Genomic DNA, 21156 nt, shown 5'->3' with positions numbered 1-21156 from the left:
GAGCAAGAACAAGAGATACCACAGGACCACTCTTAGTGCTCCTGGGAGCCCTGAGAGCCCTCTTCACGTCAGTGTAAGTCCCGTTGGAGCCCATTATTCTCCAAGGACAGGCACTCTTCAATCGTTCCTGTAGACTTGCTCACAATCTTAACGATCTTCTTCTGGAAGACGTTCACGATTAAGAGATCAAAGGTTATCACGTTCTTGATGCTCTTCTTTTTTAAAACGATCACCTGTTCGGTGTCCCCTTCGGGGATGTGAATAAGTGTTTTGTTGTTACTTATACTGTACATTGGTTGGTGTGCTGATGACTTCTGTGTTATGAGTTGTCTTACCTTGTACTGAAGCTGTGTTACTAATCAGCAATCAACTCTAAAAGTAGTATGTGCTACAATACCCTGATAGAAACCACGTGAAAATAATGTAGTGCAGTACAGTGGGTTACCTAGTGTATTACTCAATCGGAAGATGGCAATGGTCTCTGGGTTGGTAGGTTATGAGTTGACCTAACCTAGGGCAACATGTATTCTCAGATTTTTTATCTTCTCGCTTGTTGTTCTTACCTAACTCCCACGAATATCGAGGGCTGAGTGTACTACAGTATTATAAATTTGTAATTTTTCTATTAATGTAGTATACACTACACAAAATTTTGTGCCTTTATAGTTTTTTCTTTTTTTGTCATTTTTATGAAAAATATTACTTCTTTATTATTGTAATTTTTATTCACTCAAGAATTTTAAGTCTTGGAAATTTTTTTTGTCTTATGAACTATATTGCTGTACATTATGTACTGTACTTGTAAATAATGTATAACAAAATATCTAGTTTGTCAAGAATCATTTAAAATTTTAGAAAAATTTATGGTTGTTGGCAGTTAATTTTGTTATTTTTATCACCTACAGTTAATGGTTCGGCTATGTTCTCATGTGGCTCCTGCTGAAGAATTGGCAAGAAAAGACGACTTGACATTGCTTTTTTCAGCAATAACCTCATGGTGCCCACAACACAATGCTCTTTGGCGCAAAAGTGCAGCTGAAGTTCTGATGACTTTGTCTAGACATGGACTTTCACAGCCAGTTGTCAGTTACATTCACAGTGAGTAGTGCAGTTTTATTTTAATGGTGTCTCAGATTTTAAAACTAAAAATATGGTTTTTGATATGATGTCACTTTATTTTTAATATTTATTGGTAAAGGTTTGAAGTACTGTACAGTATATGACTGCAAAGGTTTTAGTAGTACAGTATTGGAATTATTCTTATTCAGTTTAAATATTTAATAGAATTGTGTCGAGATACTGTATGTTGAAGCTAATTTAAACTTAGTTTACAAGAATTTTTATAAGAAATCTAATTCAAAGTTCTGAATGATTTTTACTTTCATATTGAAATCTTTATGCTATTTGGAGTCTGCCTGAATAGTTTAAAGCTTTCTTTATTGTCAGCATAATTTTCATTTAACTGATTTTCATTTTGTCTTCTCTTACATGCCTCCATTTTCTAAACTTTCAAATCTGCTATAAACACCTGGTCATCTTCATGTAGTTGCTTCCACTCACAGGCATTTCATTCTGTACTCTGTTATTGTTGCCTCCATTACTACATTGGGAAAATGACACCAGCATTTATCTCAAATTCTTTGGCAGTAATTCTTGTGGCATGCTTTAGTACTGTACCATCTCTTGTTGATTCGGTTTTTTTGCCACCCATCACATTTTATTGTCATGGTCTTTGTTGGACCTTTGCATTATAACATTCTTAATGTTAGCCTACCTCATTAAATACAGTATTGACTTTCCTAGCACAAAGCCAAACTGGATATTGGTAGTTAAAAAGATATTTTTCAATATTAAACTTACCCGATAATCATGTAGCTGTCAACTCCGTTGCCCGACAGAATTCTATGGAGGGATACGCCAGCTATCACAATACTAGAAGGGGGTGTATTTACCAGCGCCACCTGTGGCCAGGTACTCAAGTACTTCTTGTTGACACCTCCTCAATTATTCCTCTGTCGTGCTTCCGGCAAGACGTTCTGGGATACGCTTATGTTCTTGGAGTATTTTCACGACTTTGGTGAAGTATTTCTCTTTGATTTCGGCTGTCGCTTTACTGGAAACTTCTATATTAGCTTAGTTAGCTTTTGGAATTAATTTGATTAATTATGGTGACGAGAGAGTATGAACTCTCGTTCACCTTTCAATGGCCGACCCTTCCCTTAGACGGAAGTGTTGGTGTCTAAGAGAGTATAGACTCTCTTTCTTAATTTTGCTTAACAAAAGTTATAGATTTATTTTATATCTCTCCGCCTCTTATAGGCCTCTTCGATTAACTTCCTTTTATTATAAACTCATTAAAATTAATTTTTATATTTGTTTATATTCGACCTTCCTAATAGTAGGCGGTCTTTTACCGAAGTTAATAAACTTTGAGCCCGTCATTTCGGTTTTACCTGTTAACATATTATGCTATTTCCGCCACAGAGTTTGAAAGATTTTCTTTGACAGTCTCGTACTGTTTTCAAAGTTGAACTAACGTTTTGTTTTGTCTCTGCAGTTGTTGACGTTCAGAACGTTCAACTTGCACTCTATCGTTACGATAGAGAAAGAATGTTCACGGTTTCACGTTGCAGTAAGAGTAACCGTGTCTAGCGTTTTGTTCATTCTTTCTTAACTTAATGGTTTTGATCCTAATAAAGGAACTTTTCAGTTTTTTCCTTTAACAATAATATGTTTTAACGATATATATGATTGGGCTCTTCTCTCAGGTTCTAAGTCAAGAGAGAGAGAGAGAGAGAGAGATAGAGACGGAGGGAGAAAGAGGATAAACGTTTCATTCAAGCCTGCCAGGCGTACGAGTAACGTCGTTATCGTTTTTGCTCTTCTCCCTAGTCTCTTTAGGGGAAGAAACTAAACGTTTCTAGAGTGATCTAGTGTTTAGTCTCTTTCCAACCACTGAATTATCTTTCATTAGTTTTTTCTGTTACATTGTAATTCTGTTTTCGCAATTACTAACTTTGAGAAAGGATAGAATTGCGTATTTCAGGTACAAACCACTTAAAGTTTCGAGTTCAGTGAAATAAGTGCAAACAGAAATCAAAGTGATAAGTGATTAGTGCGTGAGGGTACTTTTGTGCGCGCCAGTCGTCCTCCCAGTCCGGGACCTCTTGCAAGCTCCCAAGCCCAGGGGAGAAGCAATGTCGAAGGGCATAAGGGTTCAGCAGGCCTTGATCGGCGCACAGAAGTATTCTCGGTGGTTGTGGGCGTGTCTTACCGAGACCGTCACTCCCACCCGCAGACGATTGAGCCCTTATTTTGCTCGTCTGCAGAAGAGATTAGGGGAGAAAATAAAGGCAGAGTAACGCTGGTCTCAGGTCTCAAGACCTCTTAAACGTTAAGTCCAGACCTATGCCAGACGTACGAAGTTAAAGTTCACAACCCGAATGCAGTCATTGGGTTAGCTCTGACTCTCCTCAGTCATCAGTTGATTACACTCCGCCTAAGAGGAGTAAGGTTCTGCCACAACAGATCTCTGCTGTTAAGGCTTTACCTCAGCAGAACTTAGTGTCTGCCGACCCCAAGTTAACTCTACTGCAGTCCATACAGTCACAACTTTCGGTCTTGATGCGTGAGTGTCGGGCTGAGAGTGTTGCGCCTCCGCCTACACTCCCCCCCGCCTATGATCGCTCCGCCGGATCACAGTACCACCTGCCAGGCGTACGATGTTGTGAACTCTACTACAGTCCATGCAAGCACAGCTTTCGGACTTGATGCGTGAGTGTCGGGCTGAGAGTGTTGCTCCTCCGCCTCCGCCTACACTCCTTCCACCTACACTCGCTCCGCCTGATCACAGTACCATCTGCCAGGCGTACGATGTTGTGGACTCTACTACAGTCCATGCAAGCACAGCTTTCGGACTTGATGCGTGAGTGTCGGGCTGAGAGTGTTGCTCCTCCGCCTCCGCCTACACTCCCTCCACCTACACTCGCTCCGCCTGATCGCAGTACCACCTGCCAGCAGTTCCACCTGCCAGGCGTACGATGTTGAGCCACGTGCTGAGTTTGCTGTTCCCTGTGGTGTTCAGCCTCCGCCTTCCTTAAGGCAACCTTTACATTGGGATCAGGAGGATTATACCTCTCTTCCTCCGCCTCCCCTTGCTGCTCCACCAGTGATGCAACACTCGGTTGAGGTACAACAACCTCTCCCGTCCATGAGTCAGTCTCCTCAGCTCTTGCTGCAGCGAGCTCAACCCTCCACAAGGCAAGCACCACAACACCTTAGCCTTGCGCCTCAGGAGCCTCAGCTTGCGAGACATTTACCTTGTTCTGCGCAGCCTCTTCCTCATCGCGCTCCGCTCACACCACAGGAACTGGAACTTGCTACTCCGCTTCCGCCAACCGCTCAGCAAGCGCAACCCTTGGGTTCAACCACTCATGCTAGGAGTCAGCCTCCTCCACCCATGCGCCTTCCTTCTGCTTGTCTTTTATTCAGCCTTTGCAGACTGAGCCTCAGGTGTTCCCTCATCGGAGTCTTGAAGAGGAAACCACAACTATTGTTGTTCCAGCTCGTTCTGACTCTGCTGTTCAGCATACCTTACCTCCATTTTCATACCATGGTTTAAACCCCATGCAAGCATGCATAAAGCACTCTAGCACTGGTCATGGAATTTCTGAGAAATGTTAAACGCCATGCACACGCTCTGCTTTCCTTACAGCAGGCTCTGCTTACAGCAGGCTCTGCTTACTACATGCTCAGCATTCAGCATGCTCTGCATTCAGCATGCTCTGCATACAACATGCTCTGCATACAGCATGCTCTGCATTCAGCATGCTCTGCATACAACATGCTCTACATACAGCATGCTCTGCATACAGCATACTCTGCATACATCATGCTCTGCATACCTTACCGCATGCTTCTCAACACATCTTGGGTTGTTGCCAACTCACTAGACTGTCAAGCAGTTTCATAACGTTGCCTTCTAGTCTGCTGCTTTTGCACCAGTGAACCCTCACTCAGAGAACTTAGCTTTTCTAGGATAAGGTCCCTGTAGATGAGAAAGTTCTTTTCTCCCTCCTTCTGATATTCCCTTGAGGACTCTGTCATTTGGAGGGAGCCTTTAGCTGCATAACCTCTTATGGACTTTTATTTAAGCATAACATGCTTACAGGGAAGGTAATGGTTCCACTTCAGCCGCTAATCCCGTCTGTTACCACTCCTGCTCCCATAGACCTTGAGCTGTGTTGCATGACATGCAGTCCAAGCTTAGTCCTTGTTAGAGGATTTTTTGTTTACGGAGTCAATGTGTCACGGGGAAGACGTTCAACAACCAACAGAAGGGACTTGTTGTGACGCAGTGCGGCAACCTCAGCAACCCGTTAAGGAGTTGTCTGTACGACCCAGACAGTCTAGACAGATTCGGGTTGTCACTGTACTTCCTCGCTTGCCCATGATTGACAGTTTACAGACTGTGCAGCAGTATCATGATCTTGTGTCCGGCTCCGTCAGACGACTGGCTTTTAAGAGCTCCCACAAGTCGTCGCTGTCTGGAGATTTTCAAATGGACTATGGATCTGACCAAGGAACTGGGCCTCCTGGTCAATTTTGAGGAGTCTCAGCTCGTTCCATCCCAGACCATTGTCTCCTTGGGTATGGATCTTCAGAGTCGAGCTTTTCGGACTTGTCCGTCGGCCCCAAGGATCTTCCAAGCCCTAGAATGCATCCAGAGCATGCTGAGAAGGAACCGATGCTTAGTCAGGCAGTGGATGAGTCTTACAGGGACACTTTCATCGCTGGCCCTGTTCATCGAGTTAGGGAGACTCCACCTCCGCCCCCTTCAGTATCATCTAGCTGCTCACTGGATAAAGGACATGACGCTAGAGACGGGCTCAGTTCCTGTTTCCGAAGAGATGAGGTCTACTCTAACGTGGTGGAAGAACAGCATTCTTCTCAAGGAAGGTCTACCATTGGCTGTTCAGACCCCCGACCACCGTCTCTTCTCGGACGCATCGGACACGGGCTGGGGTGCGACACTGGACGGACAGGAATGCTCGGGAACATGGAATCAGGAGCAAAGGACACTTCACATCTATTGCAAGGAGTTGTTGGCAGTTCATCTGGCCTTGATAAACTTCAAGTCCCTCCAGCTTAACAAGGTGGTGGAGGTGAACTCCGACTACACCACAGCCTTGGCTTACATCTCCAAGCAGGGAGGGACTCATTCGAGGAAGTTGTTCGAGATCGCAAGGGACCTCCTCATTTGGTCAAAAGATCGAAAGCTCACGCTGGTAACGAGGCTCATTCAGGGCGATATGAATGTCATGGCAGATCGCCTCAGCCGGAAGGGTCAGGTCTTCCCCACAGAGTGGACCCTTCACAAGAATGTTTGCAGCAGACTTTGGGCCCTGTGGGGTCAGCCAACCATAGATCTATTCGCTACCTCGATGACCAAGAGGCTCCTCTTGTATTGTTCTCCGATTCCAGACCCAGCAGCAGTTCGCGTGGATGCCTTTCTGCTGGATTGGTCCCATCTCAACCTGTATGCATTCCCGCCGTTCAAGATTGTCAACAGGGTACTTCAGAAGTTCGCCTCTCACAAAGGGACACGGCTGACGTTGGTTGCTCCCCTCTGGCCCGCGAGAGAATGGTTCACCGAGGTACTGCAATGGCTGGTCGACGTTCCCAGGACTCTTCCTCCTAGAGTGGACCTTCTGCGTCAACCTCACGTAAAGAAGGTACACCCAAACCTCCACGCTCTTCGTCTGACTGCCTTCAGACTATCGAAAGACTCTCAAGAGCTAGAGGCTTTTCGAAGGAGGCAGCCAGAGCGATTGCCAGAGCAAGGACGACATCCACTCTCAGAGTCTATCAGTCTTAATGGGAAGTCTTCCGAAGCTGGTGCAAGGCCAATGCAGTTTCCTCAACCAGTACCACTGTAACCCAGATTGCTGACTTCCTGTTACATCTAAGGAGCGTAAGATCCCTATCAGCTCCTACGATCAAGGGTTACAGAAGTATGTTGGCAGCGGTTTTCCGCCACAGAGGCTTGGATCTTTCCTCCAACAAAGATCTACAGGACCTCCTTAGGTCTTTTGAGACCTCAAAGGAACGTCGGTTGTCCACTCCAGGCTGGAATCTAGACGTGGTCCTAAGGTTCCTAATGTCATCAGGATTTGAACCGCTCCAATCAGCCTCTTTTAAGGACCTCACATTAAAAACTCTTTTCCTCGTGTGCTTAGCAACAGGTAAAAGAGTAAGTGAGATCCACGCCTTCAGCAGGAACATAGGTTTCACATCTGAAACGGCTACATGTTCCTTGCAGCTCGGTTTTTTGGCTAAAAACGAGCTTCCTTCCCGTCCTTGGCCTAAGTCGTTCGAGATCCCAAGCCTGTCCAACATGGTGGGGAACGAACTGGAGAGAGTACTTTGCCCAGTTAGAGCTCTTAAGTACTATCTAAGAAGGTCAAAACCATTACGAGGACAATCAGAAGCCTTATGGTGTGCTATCAAGAAGCCTTCTCTACCAATGTCTAAGAACTCAGTTTCTTACTACATCAGGCTTCTGATTAGAGAAGCAAATTCTCATCTGAAAGAAGAAGACCTTGCTTTGCTGAAGGTAAGGACACATGAAGTGAGAACTGTGGCTACTTCAGTGGCCTTCAAACAGAACCGTTCTCTGCAGAGTGTTATGGATGCAACCTATTGGAGAAGCAAGTCAGTGTTCGCATCATTCTATCTCAAAGATGTCCAGTCTCTTTACGAGTACTGCTACACCCTGGGTCCATTCGTAGCAACGAATGCAGTAGTAGGCGAGGGCTCAGCCACTACATTCCCATAATCCCATAACTTTTTAACCTTTCTCTTGAATACTTTTTATGGGTTGTACGGTCGGCCAAGAAGCCTTCCACATCCTTGTTGATTTGGCGGGTGGTCAATTCTTTCTTGAGAAGCGCCAAGGTTAAAGGTTGTGATGAGGTCCTTTAGTATGGGTTGCAGCCCTGTATACTTTAGCACCTTTGAGTTGATTCAGCCTCCCAAGAGGAACGCTGCGCTCAGTAAGGAAGACGATCTTATTAAAGGCAGAGTAACGGTTCAAGTCGACTTCCTTACCAGGTACTTATTATTTCATTGTTATTGTGGATAACTGATTATATGAAATACGGGATACTTAGCTATCCTTTAGTCTTGTACACTGGTTTTTCACCCACCCCCCTGGGTGTGAATCAGCTACATGATTATCGGGTAAGTTTAATATTGAAAAATGTTATTTTTATTAATAAAATAAATTTTTGAATATACTTACCCGATAATCATGATTTAATCGACCCTCCCTTCCTCCCCATAGAGAACCAGTGGACCGAGGAATAATTGAGGAGGTGTCAACAAGAAGTACTTGAGTACCTGGCCACAGGTGGCGCTGGTAAATACACCCCCTTCTAGTATTGTGATAGCTGGCGTATCCCTCCATAGAATTCTGTCGGGCAACGGAGTTGACAGCTACATGATTATCGGGTAAGTATATTCAAAAATTTATTTTATTAATAAAAATAACATTTCATTACCTACCTTCCATCACTTTCATCCATACTTTCTTGCTTTACTCCACCAGTCTTCTTATTTTATTGTAATGTGTTACCTTTTCTTTTGTTTCTTACTGTGACTCTCTCTATTTCAATAAATCTTCCGGGAACTCATGCCATTTATTAAAAAAAAGTTCAACTGATAATAAAAATTTAAATGAAAATGCCATTGCATTTGTACGACAACCCTTTTGGTCCTGGTGTAGTGAGCAGGTGAGCAAATAGTACCCTCTTTCTCACCCTTTGTTATTTTGATTTATTCTTTTCAAAATTGAGGTACAGTATTAACTAGACTCACTTTTCATGTGCTTATTTTTTTCTGTCATTTGATGGTACAGTATAGTTAATTTCCTTTCCTAAAGAATAATACTGTATAGCTTTGTCCCCAAATTTGTACAAGATAGATTATTTGATGAATATAAAGTGAATAAATTACTAAGGGATAAATATGATCCTTATTTGAAGTTAATTCTGGTTAGAGGACTTTTATGCTCCTTATTCGTTATTTTGGCCAAGGTAGTCACTCATCAGAGAAGCTTATGACATAATTACCATTTAGCTGACAGTAAAGCCAAAGATAGAGAAGTTAAGCATAAGAAAGAGAAAGAAGTTATAATTTGGTGTCATTTTCTGTTTTTTTGGCTTTCCCATTCCCTGTCTTTAAGGCTACAACTGCTTTAATAGGACAAGTCAGTAGTTTGGGGATTCAAAGTGTAAAAGTTTCTAGTCTTGATGATTTAAGATTGCAACTTAGATCTGAGTTTGTTAGACAATATACTTGGGAATACTAAAGATTATTGGATGTTCAATGTGGGTGATAAATCCTGCTTTAATTTCTTTGATTAGTGCTATTATTATTACTTGCTATGCTACAACCCTAGTTTGAAAAGCAGGATGCTATAAGCTCAGGGGCTCCAACAGGGAAAATAGCTCAGTGAGGAAAGGAACAAGGAATAGTAAAATATTTTAAGAACAGCAACAACATTAAAATAGATATTTCCTATATAAACTATAAAAAGTTTTACAAAACAAGAGGAAAAAAAATAAGATAGAATAGTGTACCCTCAAGCAAGAGAACTCTAACCCAAGACAGGGAAGACCATGGTACAGTGCCTATGGCACTACCTAAGTCTCAGTACAGACTATGATTCATGATGCACGCAGTATTGAATGAATGTGTTGAAAAACAACTTTTTCAGTACGAAACCGTACCACCAGTGTGATGATGGGCCGACTCGATTTCTGTTGCTGTGCTCAGTGTTGCGTCAGCATTCAAAGTGTAAAGCCCAGTACAGACTACGATTCATGTATCAGCCCCGTGAAGCAGTAGTGGTGTTGAAAAAACTTAGTAGCGGCTAAACTGTACTGAAATACCACTCACTTGTTTTCCCGTGCTAGCTGCCTTAATACAAGGTTCCCAGTAGCGTTTACGAAAGTAACATTTTGTTACTTTTTAATTTGAGCTGTACATTTATACGACGCTGAGAAAAAATTATATGAAATTGAGATTTTGAGAAAATGATTGTACTTTTTATTGAAAAAAGAATTACCAATTTCCATAAAAATTACCAATTTTTATGGAAATATGAAATATTTTTCAATGTTATACGGGGTAAATTTTTATGCATTCACATGCAAAACATAACAATATTGGTAATTCTTTTCAATAAAAAGTACAATTATTTTCTGAAAATTTCAACTTCATATAATTTTTTCTCAGCTTCCTATAAATGTACAGCTCAAATTAAAAAGTAACAAAATGTTACTTTCATAAACGCCACTGGGAACCTTGTATTAAGGCAACTAGCACGGGAAAACAAGCGAATAGCATTGCAGTACAGTTTGGCCGCTAAAAAGTTTTTTCAACACCACTACTGCTTCGCGAGGCTGATACATGAATCATAATCATGAATCATATTACATACTGGGCTTAAGACTAGAGAACAATGGTTTGATTTTGGAGTGTCCTTCTCATAGAAGAGGTGCTTACTATAGCTAAAGAGTCTCTTCTACCCGTACCAAGAGGAAAGAGGCCACTGAATAACTACAGTGCAGTAGTTAACTCCCATGATTGAAAAAGAATTGTTTGGTAATCTCAGGGTTTTCAGGTGTATGAGGACAGAGGAGAATATGTAAAGAATAGGCCAGACTATTCGGTGTATGTGTAGGCAAAGGGAAAGTGAACCGTGACCAGAGAGAAGGATCTATTGTAGTACTGTCTGGCCCCTCAAAGAACCCTTAACTCTACAGCGGTAGTATCTCAATGGGTGGCTGGTGCCCTGGCCAACCTACTACTGTACTACCTATTGATGTTTTGAGTGCTTCACATGAACTTACTCTTATTTTAATTCTTGGTAGGTAGTAGGTTGGCCAAGGAACCAACCACCCATTGAGATACTATTGCTAGAGTGTTATTGGGTACTTTGACTGGTCAGACAGTACTATATTAGATCCCTCTTTCCTGTACGGCTCCTTTCATCTTTGCTATCACATACACGGAATAGTCTGGCCTATTATTTACTCATTACCCTCTTTCTTCATACACTTTACAACACTGAAATTTCCAAACAGTTCTTCTTTCAAGAGGTTAACTACTGCACTGTAATTGTTCAGTGGCTACTTTCCTCTTGGTAAGGGTAGAAGAAACTCTTTAGCTATGGTAAGCAGCTCTTCTAGGAGAAGCAAACTCCAAAATCAAACCATTGTTCTCTAGTCTTGGGTAGTGGGCACTCTTGGTGTATCTCCATCCCCAGGCCTTTCCAAAACAGAGGGAGGTTTAGTTAAGTCTGTTATTAAAGATTTTTTTAATGAACACATTAAGGATAAGTTAGATTTATAGTCTCGTATGGAACCTTTTCTTTGGAATCGGTAGAAGAAAATTTGGAATTGCCTTTTCAAAGACTAAAGAATAGGATTTCAGAGTTGTATCCTGAAAATGTAATAAAGAAGAAACAATTTCAACTTAATCTAAAGTTCAATCTCTGATGTCTTCACCTTTTACTGTAAAAATTTATTTCAGATTATCCTGTAATAAGAAAAGCAAATTCTTTTTAATTACTTTGATGTATTTTGAGAGTTGTTTAAAGGCTACTCTTGAGACTACTACAGTATACTGTATACACTTCACCCCTTACAGTAAGGTGGCATATGTAATTTAGAGTATATATTATGTGAAACTACACATTATATGTAGCTGTGAAATCACAAATAATAAAATGTAAAATCAAGCTTTTATAATCAAGAGATAATGCAAACAACTGCCTAGTTAAATACAACAACTTTTAAGATTGCCTGTGGCTGTGACATTGTAATGTCAATAATATGGCATTTTTTAAATGTACTGGCTAGTTTTTTTTTACTTGTAAAGTTATTTCACAATGCTTTATCAATGTTAAAAAGCCTTTAAGGTTAATTTTCATTATATGATAGGAGAGGTTTAAAGGACTACTTTTAGAACTGCATTTTAAACCTTTTACTGGTGAAATTGTTATTTAAGTTATACTATATTTACATATTTTTTATGAAACTACAAATACTTACAGAACTTAACTATTTTGATTATAGGAAATCTTATATCAAGTTATTTTTACTTTATTTTGTAGCCAAAGTTTACACATTTTTTTTTATTACTGAAACAATCGTATCATTAAGAAATAATTGTAGATTACAGTATCCAGTATTCCAGATGAAAGCATACAGAATTAGTGAGTTATTTGTACCAGAAATTTATGCTGGTATTTTTTTTCTGTCAGACAAGTATGTTCTATGTTAAGGGATTAGTAAAACAAAAACAGGATGTTTAATGATGAATATAAAATTAATTATATTTTCTCTTTTGTGGTAGCTCTTTAATTATTTTCTTCATCTTTTTTTTTTTAACAGATAAAGGTTGTGTAGCTCTTTGTGTTGATAACATGGAACGAGGCCAAGATCTGTCTCCTTTGGAAATTGTGGAGATGTTTGTTACTGTTTTTTGCTTTCTTAAAGATTCTTCAGATGTCTCTCAAACATTACTAGATGATTTTAGATCTTCACAAGGCTATGCCTTTTTAGCAGAATTTTTATTAAGGTATGTAAATTCTCTTATCTCTGCTATATAATTTATTTGTTAATGATAAAAGTTATGCCATGGTTATTATCCTAATTAGTCTTAACAAATATTTATATGCCTAAAAGCTTCAGTAATTAAATTGGAAACAATAGTTTCTTCTTAGATTTTGATAGCCCACTAATGAATTAACACCTACTCATCACCAGATGTCCATACTGTGATTATTCCAGTGCAGGTTGCTTCTTGGAGTGAGCTGGTGATTTACTGTGTAATCAGGTCTGAACATTTTTTGATAGGTTATCATAGGATTACTTTATTAACATAGATTGGCCAGTGCCTGGTATTGGTGTCTCTTATTTTGATTTTGCTGGCTTTATCTGATAATATCATTTACATAATTTTTCTGTGAGGTTTTGCATGTGTTCTTGCAAACCCAAATGTATAGCCTTGGGCATGACCCTTACTCTAGATGTGCTAGGTTTAGAGATAAGAGCATGTGGCACTGTATACAGAATAGGTGTCTGGAATGCAATGGTTACTCTGAGGAGATTTTTAGATTTTATTAAGCACAAAGAGAAAAGGATATGCTCAGAAAAGAGTAATGAATGAATTATGTTATAATCACTGATCCTTCTCTTTTCCCAACCCTTCTATATCACCCATTCATGTTTTTCTCACCATCCCTCATTTCCATTTCTAGTTCCTGTGAGGCTTAAGCAAATATCTTAAGAGACATTGATATCTCGAACGAGTTGGTAGGGAGTTTTAACTTGTGCTTTTTATGATAGTACCATCCGCAGTGCTTTTGGTTTGTCTTGAAACCCCCTTTAATGAGAATTGTGTTGGTACTGCCTGCTGTTACTTCTGCCAAAGCCTCAACTGCATCTACAATTAATCTTCAATTAACAGTCAAGTCAAAACCCAAATGGGAGCAGGGCAATTGTGCCAATATTAGGGCATATTTGTGCATGCTGATAGAGATTCTGATGAAGTGTCTATGCACTCTTGAAAATGGAATAGATATGTTAGTTCCTCTTAGGAGGAATTGATATTGTCAGTGGGTAATCCTAGGTTTACTAGATCATTCAAGACCCACTCTTCCTTTTAGAAGGACTGCAGATAGCTTGTCAAATTAATGAGATTTCTCCGCCTTTTGACTTTGGTACTGTATTCCTAAAATTTTCAACCCTCCCTCTTGATTTGCAGTCAAAAGCCACTTCCACTTGCAGTGATCCCTCTGGTTTTTTTGACACTACTACTCCTACTTTGTTGAGTTCTTCCAACCTTGGCACTTTATCAGGATTTAAGGTGGGGTTTCTGTCAACCTCTCAAGCCTCCAAGCTTGCAGTCCTATATATACACTTACAAGAAGTATATTTACTTTTTATATATTGACTCCTATCACTCCATGCTTGGAAATGACTGTAGTTTTTGCACCTTTGTTACTTATATGTCAGTGAGCCATCAACTCTGATTTTGCAGGCATTTGCTACCCACTCACATGGACTAAAGTTGTCAGGGCTCATATAGCTATTGTAAGCCATCTAGTGTCTAATATTCAGGCTCCAACCTTTCAGAAGCATGGTATTATGCTGTCTGCTGGCCTTGCAGCTGTTGCTGCACATACTCCATTAAGCTATCAATCTGCTACCTCTTAGGCACTTGCACACTTGAATTTGATAAGTCAGACATTTTTACACCTCTTCTATATTTTTATTCTTTGACTGCTTTTAAGGCAGTAACTTGTCTTGTTCTGATCTCTGCTCCAGTGTATTGAACTCTTTGCCACTGATGTCAAAGTTAATACCTGCTAATTTGACAGATCAAGCAACTCATTCTCTGAAAAAAACTTCTATTAATACATCCACCATTACTACCAGTGGTTTGAACTTTAGATTACCTGGGGCATTGCCCTTCAACAGCAGCTTTGAATCCTAGCATCGTGTTCACCTCACGACTGATATACATTAAAAGTCCTTTGTTCCCACAGGAGTAAAAACCCTTGTTCTCTACATAAGATTATGACTCCAGCAAAGCTGGAACACTGCTGTTAAAATGTTTAATGTGTCAACAAGTCAATAGGTTGTTGCCAGTTGATAGTGGGGAAGCACTGCTTCCCCCCCTACTTATTCACTATGACTCTACATTTATTTCAGTAGTCTGTGGAGAAAGACAGCTGTCTCTGTTGACTGGATACTGGAAAAAATTCCAGCTTTACTCTTGGTCTGTTTCTGATTGATGCTGTAGCGTCTCAGGTTTTTGTCCTTGAGTTGGAAGCTTGATTTTTGCAGGCGTGCAGATATAATGTTCCCTTTAACACCTTTGGTTGGCCAAGGGTGAAAGTTGATCCTTGTCTCCTTATAATTAGAATTCCTTGAAGTCTTAGGATCAGACTCCTCTATGAGGAATTTTGATTCCATTTGTGTCTTTTCACTGACCCTTCTGGGTTTATCAGTGGACACATGCGAGCAACATGGTGCTTAGCAAGTACTGTTGATTCATGGTTTTCAGCCTTGCTTAGCTTAGTGATTTGGTCTGGCAATCAAATCGTTTTAGTGCAAGGACAGGTTCTCCCCGGGAAAGTGTTCAGGCAAGCATTCCTCCTCAGCGCATTCACCCCTCAGGTGAGTTCACACACACACAGCTTTCTTAGCATGAGGATAGACAAGTAGCGCTCAGGCGAGCATTCCCCCAGAACACTCACCCTTCGAGGTGAGTTCACGAGGACAAGCAAGTGACACTCATGAGAGCATTCCCCCAGAGCAGGGTGAGTTTGCACCGTAAGCTGTCCTCCCCCGAGCAGCACTCAGGCGAGCATTCCACCAGCGCTCTCACTCCTCGGTGAGGAATTTGTGAGTAAACAACCTTGCCTGATTGCATCCTTCTGAGCTAGCCAATTTTTCAGGGACCTTTGGCAGATGTCCTCCTAAGTGCGAGTTGTTGTTCCCACCAGAGAGCACATCGCTTCAGGTAGCTCGGAAGCACCAGTGCGACTTATTGACTGCACACTTTAGCCTTTCACCTGAGTGGTGATTGGAAAGAAGAGATCTCTCAACTCGTTCATGCACAGCAAGTACTCAGTGGTCAAATTATCTGTGCAGGCACTCTAGGTACAATTGCTGATCAGAGCACACCTGGCTGGGTTAATAGTGCAGCGTCATTCATTAGCTAGCTCTTTCAGCTCAAATCCCCATTGCCCTTGTTTGCCTTCGTCGTGCTTGCATAACTGAGTTTTCTATACCTGTTGGAGTGGAACACATGAGCCAAGTTTGCTCGTCTATGGCTGCATTCCGAACACCCCATGTCTCACACTTGCCAGCGATCAGTGAGCCACTTCCTAAGGGGGTTAGAGTTCGTACTCCAATGGGGCTTTCGCTTCTGTTTCCCTGAAAGACATGCTTAAACCAAACGATCTCTCAGTGCACACGTCATTCACTTATGTTAATCGTAGAGCTTCACCCAGAATTCAACCGTTAGAGCTCAAGGGGATCTCTTGGCTCACCTGAGTGATTGGTAGCACCTGAATGCTTTTGAGATGGTGACTTTCCTTTTTAAACCCCGAACATACATGAGATCGTTAGGGTCAAGAAGAGGTGGTTTATTCAACTGCTTATCCACTGACATTGCTCTTATACCAAAATGGATATGTTTTCTCATCGAGAGACTTTAGTTCCTGTAATAGCTATAAATTCTTTTGTGCATACATTATCTTATGAATAGTGGACAAATTCCTGCAAGTTTTTATAGGGCTGGAAGGGGTATTGGCTTTAGGTTTCCTGTGAAGATGCAACAGACTTTATTGAGTTCAAAGTTAACCTCAGCAAAGCAATACCTGGACCACATGGGAAAACAGTATTTGGCTGTTGAATAGCATAGTACCAGAGCAGATTGCTTCAAGGTAACAGGGTCAGCAAACTGTTATGGCTCAACAGCTTTTTCTTAACTTCTCCACATTTTATTTGAAGAAGAGTGTCGTGTCTAGAGTTACTCCAAGATAGACAGGCATATTATTTAATTCAATATTTTCACTTCCCTATTTGATGTTCTTTAATATTTTCACTTCCCCATTTGATGTCCAGGGGTTTGTTTGCTAAGCAGTTGTTTAGGTGGAAAGCGTAGACTTGTGTCTTTCCTGTGTTGGCATTAAAGAACCAGTTTTTATAGTACTCTGTTAGGTCCTCAAGAGCTTTATTGAGGTGTCCTTTTATTGCTGCAAAGTTCTTAGCTTGCATAGCAATGGAAAGTCAGCTTAGATGAAGTGCCGTATGTTGTTGAAGTCAGGCTGATCATTTGTATATACAGTTAATTCCCGTGAACACAAGTTCTTTTAACCCAGTTTCAAAGTTACATGAGTTCAAATTTATTGAGATAAATTCTGTTAACACGAAATGTCCGATGTTATGCCAGTTGAATTTCCCGCCTTAGAGAGAGAGAGAGAGAGAGAGAGAGAGAGAGAGAGAGAGAGAGAGAGAGAGAGAGAGAGAGAGAGAGAGAGAGAGAGATAGAGAGAGAGAGAGAGAGAGAGAGAGAGAGAGAGAGAGAGAGAGAGAGAGAGTGTGTGTGTGTGTGTATTTAAGTTTATAAACAATTAAATTTTGGTTTTTAATTTAGTACCAAAAAAGTAATCTAGTTTAACAAATAGATGTACAGTTAAATCCCTGTTAACACGAGTTCTGTTAACCTGATTTCGAAGTTAAACGAGTTCAAATTTATCATGATATATTCTATGAACACTAAATGTCTGATGATATGCAAGTTGAATTTCCCACCTAAAAGTGTATGTGTGTGTTTTCAATGTAGTACCAAAAAAGTAATCAAATTTTACGAATAAATGTACATCCCTACTTGTAAATGTAGATATTTAGCATGTTTACAGTACAATGCAGCCCTTTATTTGTGAATGTGGGTTGCTCTATGATATTATAAAATAGAAATATTTTGTAAGGTTAAATAACAAATCAAGTTATAAAGATTATATCATGATAGTATAAAATAAACTTAATTGTTACATTTACCAATTTATACATTTATTATCTTTGTTTACATTGAGTATGTAGATTGCTGTGGATCATCAGTGACAATAGCTGATTCTTCTGTTGTTGTTTGATACACATTTTACTAAGAAACTGGTCAAGAGTTCGTTGAACAGTCTTAAATTTTTCAAGGATTATGTGATAGGGAGCAAAATCATATCAACAATACTTTGTTAACTATATGTGAGCTATATGTTGTCGGCTCAAGCTACACATCAGCTGACAAAATTGAATGACGTCTTAATTCCTGCCTACGATCGAACATAGATTTAAGCAAAGTAAAAGTTTATATTGTGTGTAGTATTTCTCTGACAGTTTCTTAATAAACAAAGGCTTCTGTTAAATCAGTTCTATTTGTTAGAACGATCTGTTATTTATTTATCAAAATGAAAGAAAAATAAATCGCTGATGTGTTTGATATGTACGTATATGTAGTAGCATTGTGCTTTTGTACATACTGTACAACTTACAAGTGTAGTTATTAATATAAAACTCATTGTATATAAATAACCATGAGATTAAAAGGAAAAAAATATGAGAGAGAATAAGGCAAGGAGAGAGAGAATGAGGTGAGAAGGGAGAGTGGGGTGAGGAAGGAGAGGGGGTTGATGTCGGGACCGGGAGGGAGGCAGGCAACGGCTGACAGTGGTGACGAGAGTGATGCGCCATAGTGTGTATGTACATGCATAATTACTTATTTTACTATAAAAAAATTCAAGTAGAGTAAGGTGTCTTTTTATTGTTTCTGTGACGTTTAAATATATTAATAACGAGTTTCATAGTAACAAAATCCCAAAATAGACAGGCTTTCCTAATGTCCAGGAATATAACATACCCTATTACCATTATTTCTCATGGAGAAATTATGTTCCGTTAACATGATTTCCGTTAACGTGATTTCCGTTAACATGACATCTCCAGGAACACAACCCTCGTGTTAATGGGGAGTTAAGACTGTATGTTGAATAGGAAACGAGATAGAACAGAGTCCTTTGGGAGTCCTTATTTTGGAGCCTCTAATGGCTATGGTTACCATCCATTTCAACAAAATAGCACCTGTTAGTCAGAAAGGATTCCATGATGGTGATGGTAGTGGTCTTCACAATTTTGACTAGTTTGAGGAGCTGGGCTCGGTGGTTAACAGTATCGTAAGCAGCTGTAAGGTCTTAAATACAGTACTGGGGATGAGTTTGTTGTTGAAAATATCCTCCCAATAATGTCATAGATTCAGTACCTGTCCACACCAGGAATGTCCAGGCCTAAAGTCTCTCTGGTCAGGCTACTCCCATGTAGCTCAAACCTTGATCACTCCCAGAGAAGAAATTGAACCTTACTGTTTGGTTCCAGGGGACTTCCAGCCCACCAAGTAGTGAGTCGCCATAAATAAACAATGGGCATTTGTGACCGCGGAGGTAGCAGCAGTAGGGGATTCAGCGTATGAAACTTCATTTGTGGTGGATAACGGGGAGGGTGGGCTATGGCACCCTAGCAGTACCATCCAAACTCGGCTGAATCCCTCGTAAGGCTGGGAGGAGCCAAGAGAGGAATAGTCCCCTTTTGTTCCTTTTATTGATGTCGGCTACCCCCTAAAATTGGGGAAAGTACCTTTCTGTATATATTTATATAATGTGTATATATATATATATATATATATATATATATATATATATATATATATATATATATATATATATATATATATGTATGTAAATACTGTATATGTATATATATATTTATATATATGTGTATATATATATATATATATATATATATATATATATATATATATATATATATATATGTGTGTGTGTGTGTGTGTTTATACATACATATGCCAAGGCACTTCCCCCAATTTTGGGAGGTAGCCAACATCAAACAAATGAAAGAAAATGGGGCCCCTTCCTCTCTACGCTCCCAGTCTGACGAAAGAACTCAGCTGAGTTCGGCTGGTACTGCTAAGGTGCCACAGCCCACCCTTCCCCTTTATCCTCCACAGATGAGGCTTCATAATGCTGAATCCCCTACTGCTACTACCTCCGTGGTCATCCAAGGCGAACGGAGGAAGCAGCAGGGCCTACCATAACTGCGTAACAATCACTCGCCATTCATTCCTATTTCTAGCATGCTCTCTTGCCTCTCTCACATCTATCCCCCTATTACCCAGAGCTTTCTTCACTCCTTGGCCTTCCTCTTGTACTTCTCCCATCAATTCTTGCATTCATCACCTTCTTTAGCAGACAGCCATTTTCCATTCTTTCAACATGGCCAAACTACCTCAACACATTCATATCCACTCTAGCTGCTAACTCATTTCTTACACCCGTACTCACCCTCACCACTTCGTTCCTAACCCTATATACTGGAGATAAACCAGCCATACTCCTCAAACACTTCATCTTAAACACATTCAATTTTTGTCTCCGTCACTTTCATTCCCCACAACTCCGATCCATACATCACAGTTGGTACAATCACTTTCTCATACGGAGCTGTCTTTAAATTCATGCCCATCCCTCTATTCTTCACCACTCCCTTCTCTGCCCCCAACACTTTGCATCTTTCATTCACTCTCTGACGTACATCTGCTTCCACTCCACCATTTGCTGCAACAACATACCCCAAGTACTTAAACTGATCCACCTCCTCAAGTAACTCTCCATTCAACACGACATTCAGCCTCGCACCACCTTCCCTTCTCGTACATCTCATAACCTTACTCCTACTCTCAACTTCCTTCTCTCACATACCCTTCCAAATTCTGTCACTAATCGGCCAAGCTTCTCTTCTGAGTTTGTCTGTACATATACATATGTACAGTATATATATATATATATATATATATATATATATATATATATATATATATATATATATATATATATATATATATATATATATGTATATGTATATATATATGTATATGTATATATATATATATATATATATATATATATATATATATATATATATAAATATATATATATATATATATATATATATATATATATATATATATATATATATATATATATATATATATATATATATATATACACACAAACACGCACACACGTATATGTATATGTGTATATATATATATATATATATATATATATATATATATATATATATATATACATATATACATATATATATATATATATATATATATATATATATATATATATATATATATATATATATATATATATATATGTGGCCGCGGGGGCATAAAACAATTAGAATAGCGCCAACGTTATCCCTGCGTGTCGTAAGAGGCGACTAAAAGGGACGGGACGAGGGGGCTGGGAACCCCCCCTCCTGTATAAAAAATCCTGTGAGAGCAACAAAGAGATGGAGCTGGGGGGAGAGTGACAGCTCCCCGCACTCTAGTTTTGGGGTGTTTGAATGTGCGTGGATGTAGTACGATAGAGAGTAAAAGATGTGAGATTGGAAGTATGTTTAGAAGAAGAAGGATGGATGTATTGGCCTT

The 21156-nt window shown here is 39.9% G+C and overlaps 1 protein-coding gene across 4 annotated transcripts in view; it reads left to right on the top strand.

Annotated features, from left to right (window-relative positions):
* The window catches only part of bchs (WD repeat and FYVE domain containing 3 bchs), a 748678-nt gene that overhangs the window by 115638 nt on the left and 611884 nt on the right, over positions 1-21156 (top strand). For all 4 annotated transcript variants that reach the window (XM_068389148.1, XM_068389155.1, XM_068389143.1 and 1 more), the window contains exons 6-7: positions 906-1098; positions 12462-12648. In XM_068389148.1, coding sequence (XP_068245249.1) covers positions 906-1098; positions 12462-12648 — 380 coding nt within the window. The remainder of the gene's footprint in view (positions 1-905; positions 1099-12461; positions 12649-21156) is intronic.

The sequence above is a fragment of the Palaemon carinicauda genome, chromosome 1, assembly GCF_036898095.1.
Source record: "Palaemon carinicauda isolate YSFRI2023 chromosome 1, ASM3689809v2, whole genome shotgun sequence".
NCBI classification, from domain to species: domain Eukaryota; kingdom Metazoa; phylum Arthropoda; class Malacostraca; order Decapoda; family Palaemonidae; genus Palaemon; species Palaemon carinicauda.
Note: the sequence above shows the minus strand (reverse complement) of the source record. Positions and strands in the feature narration are given on the sequence as shown.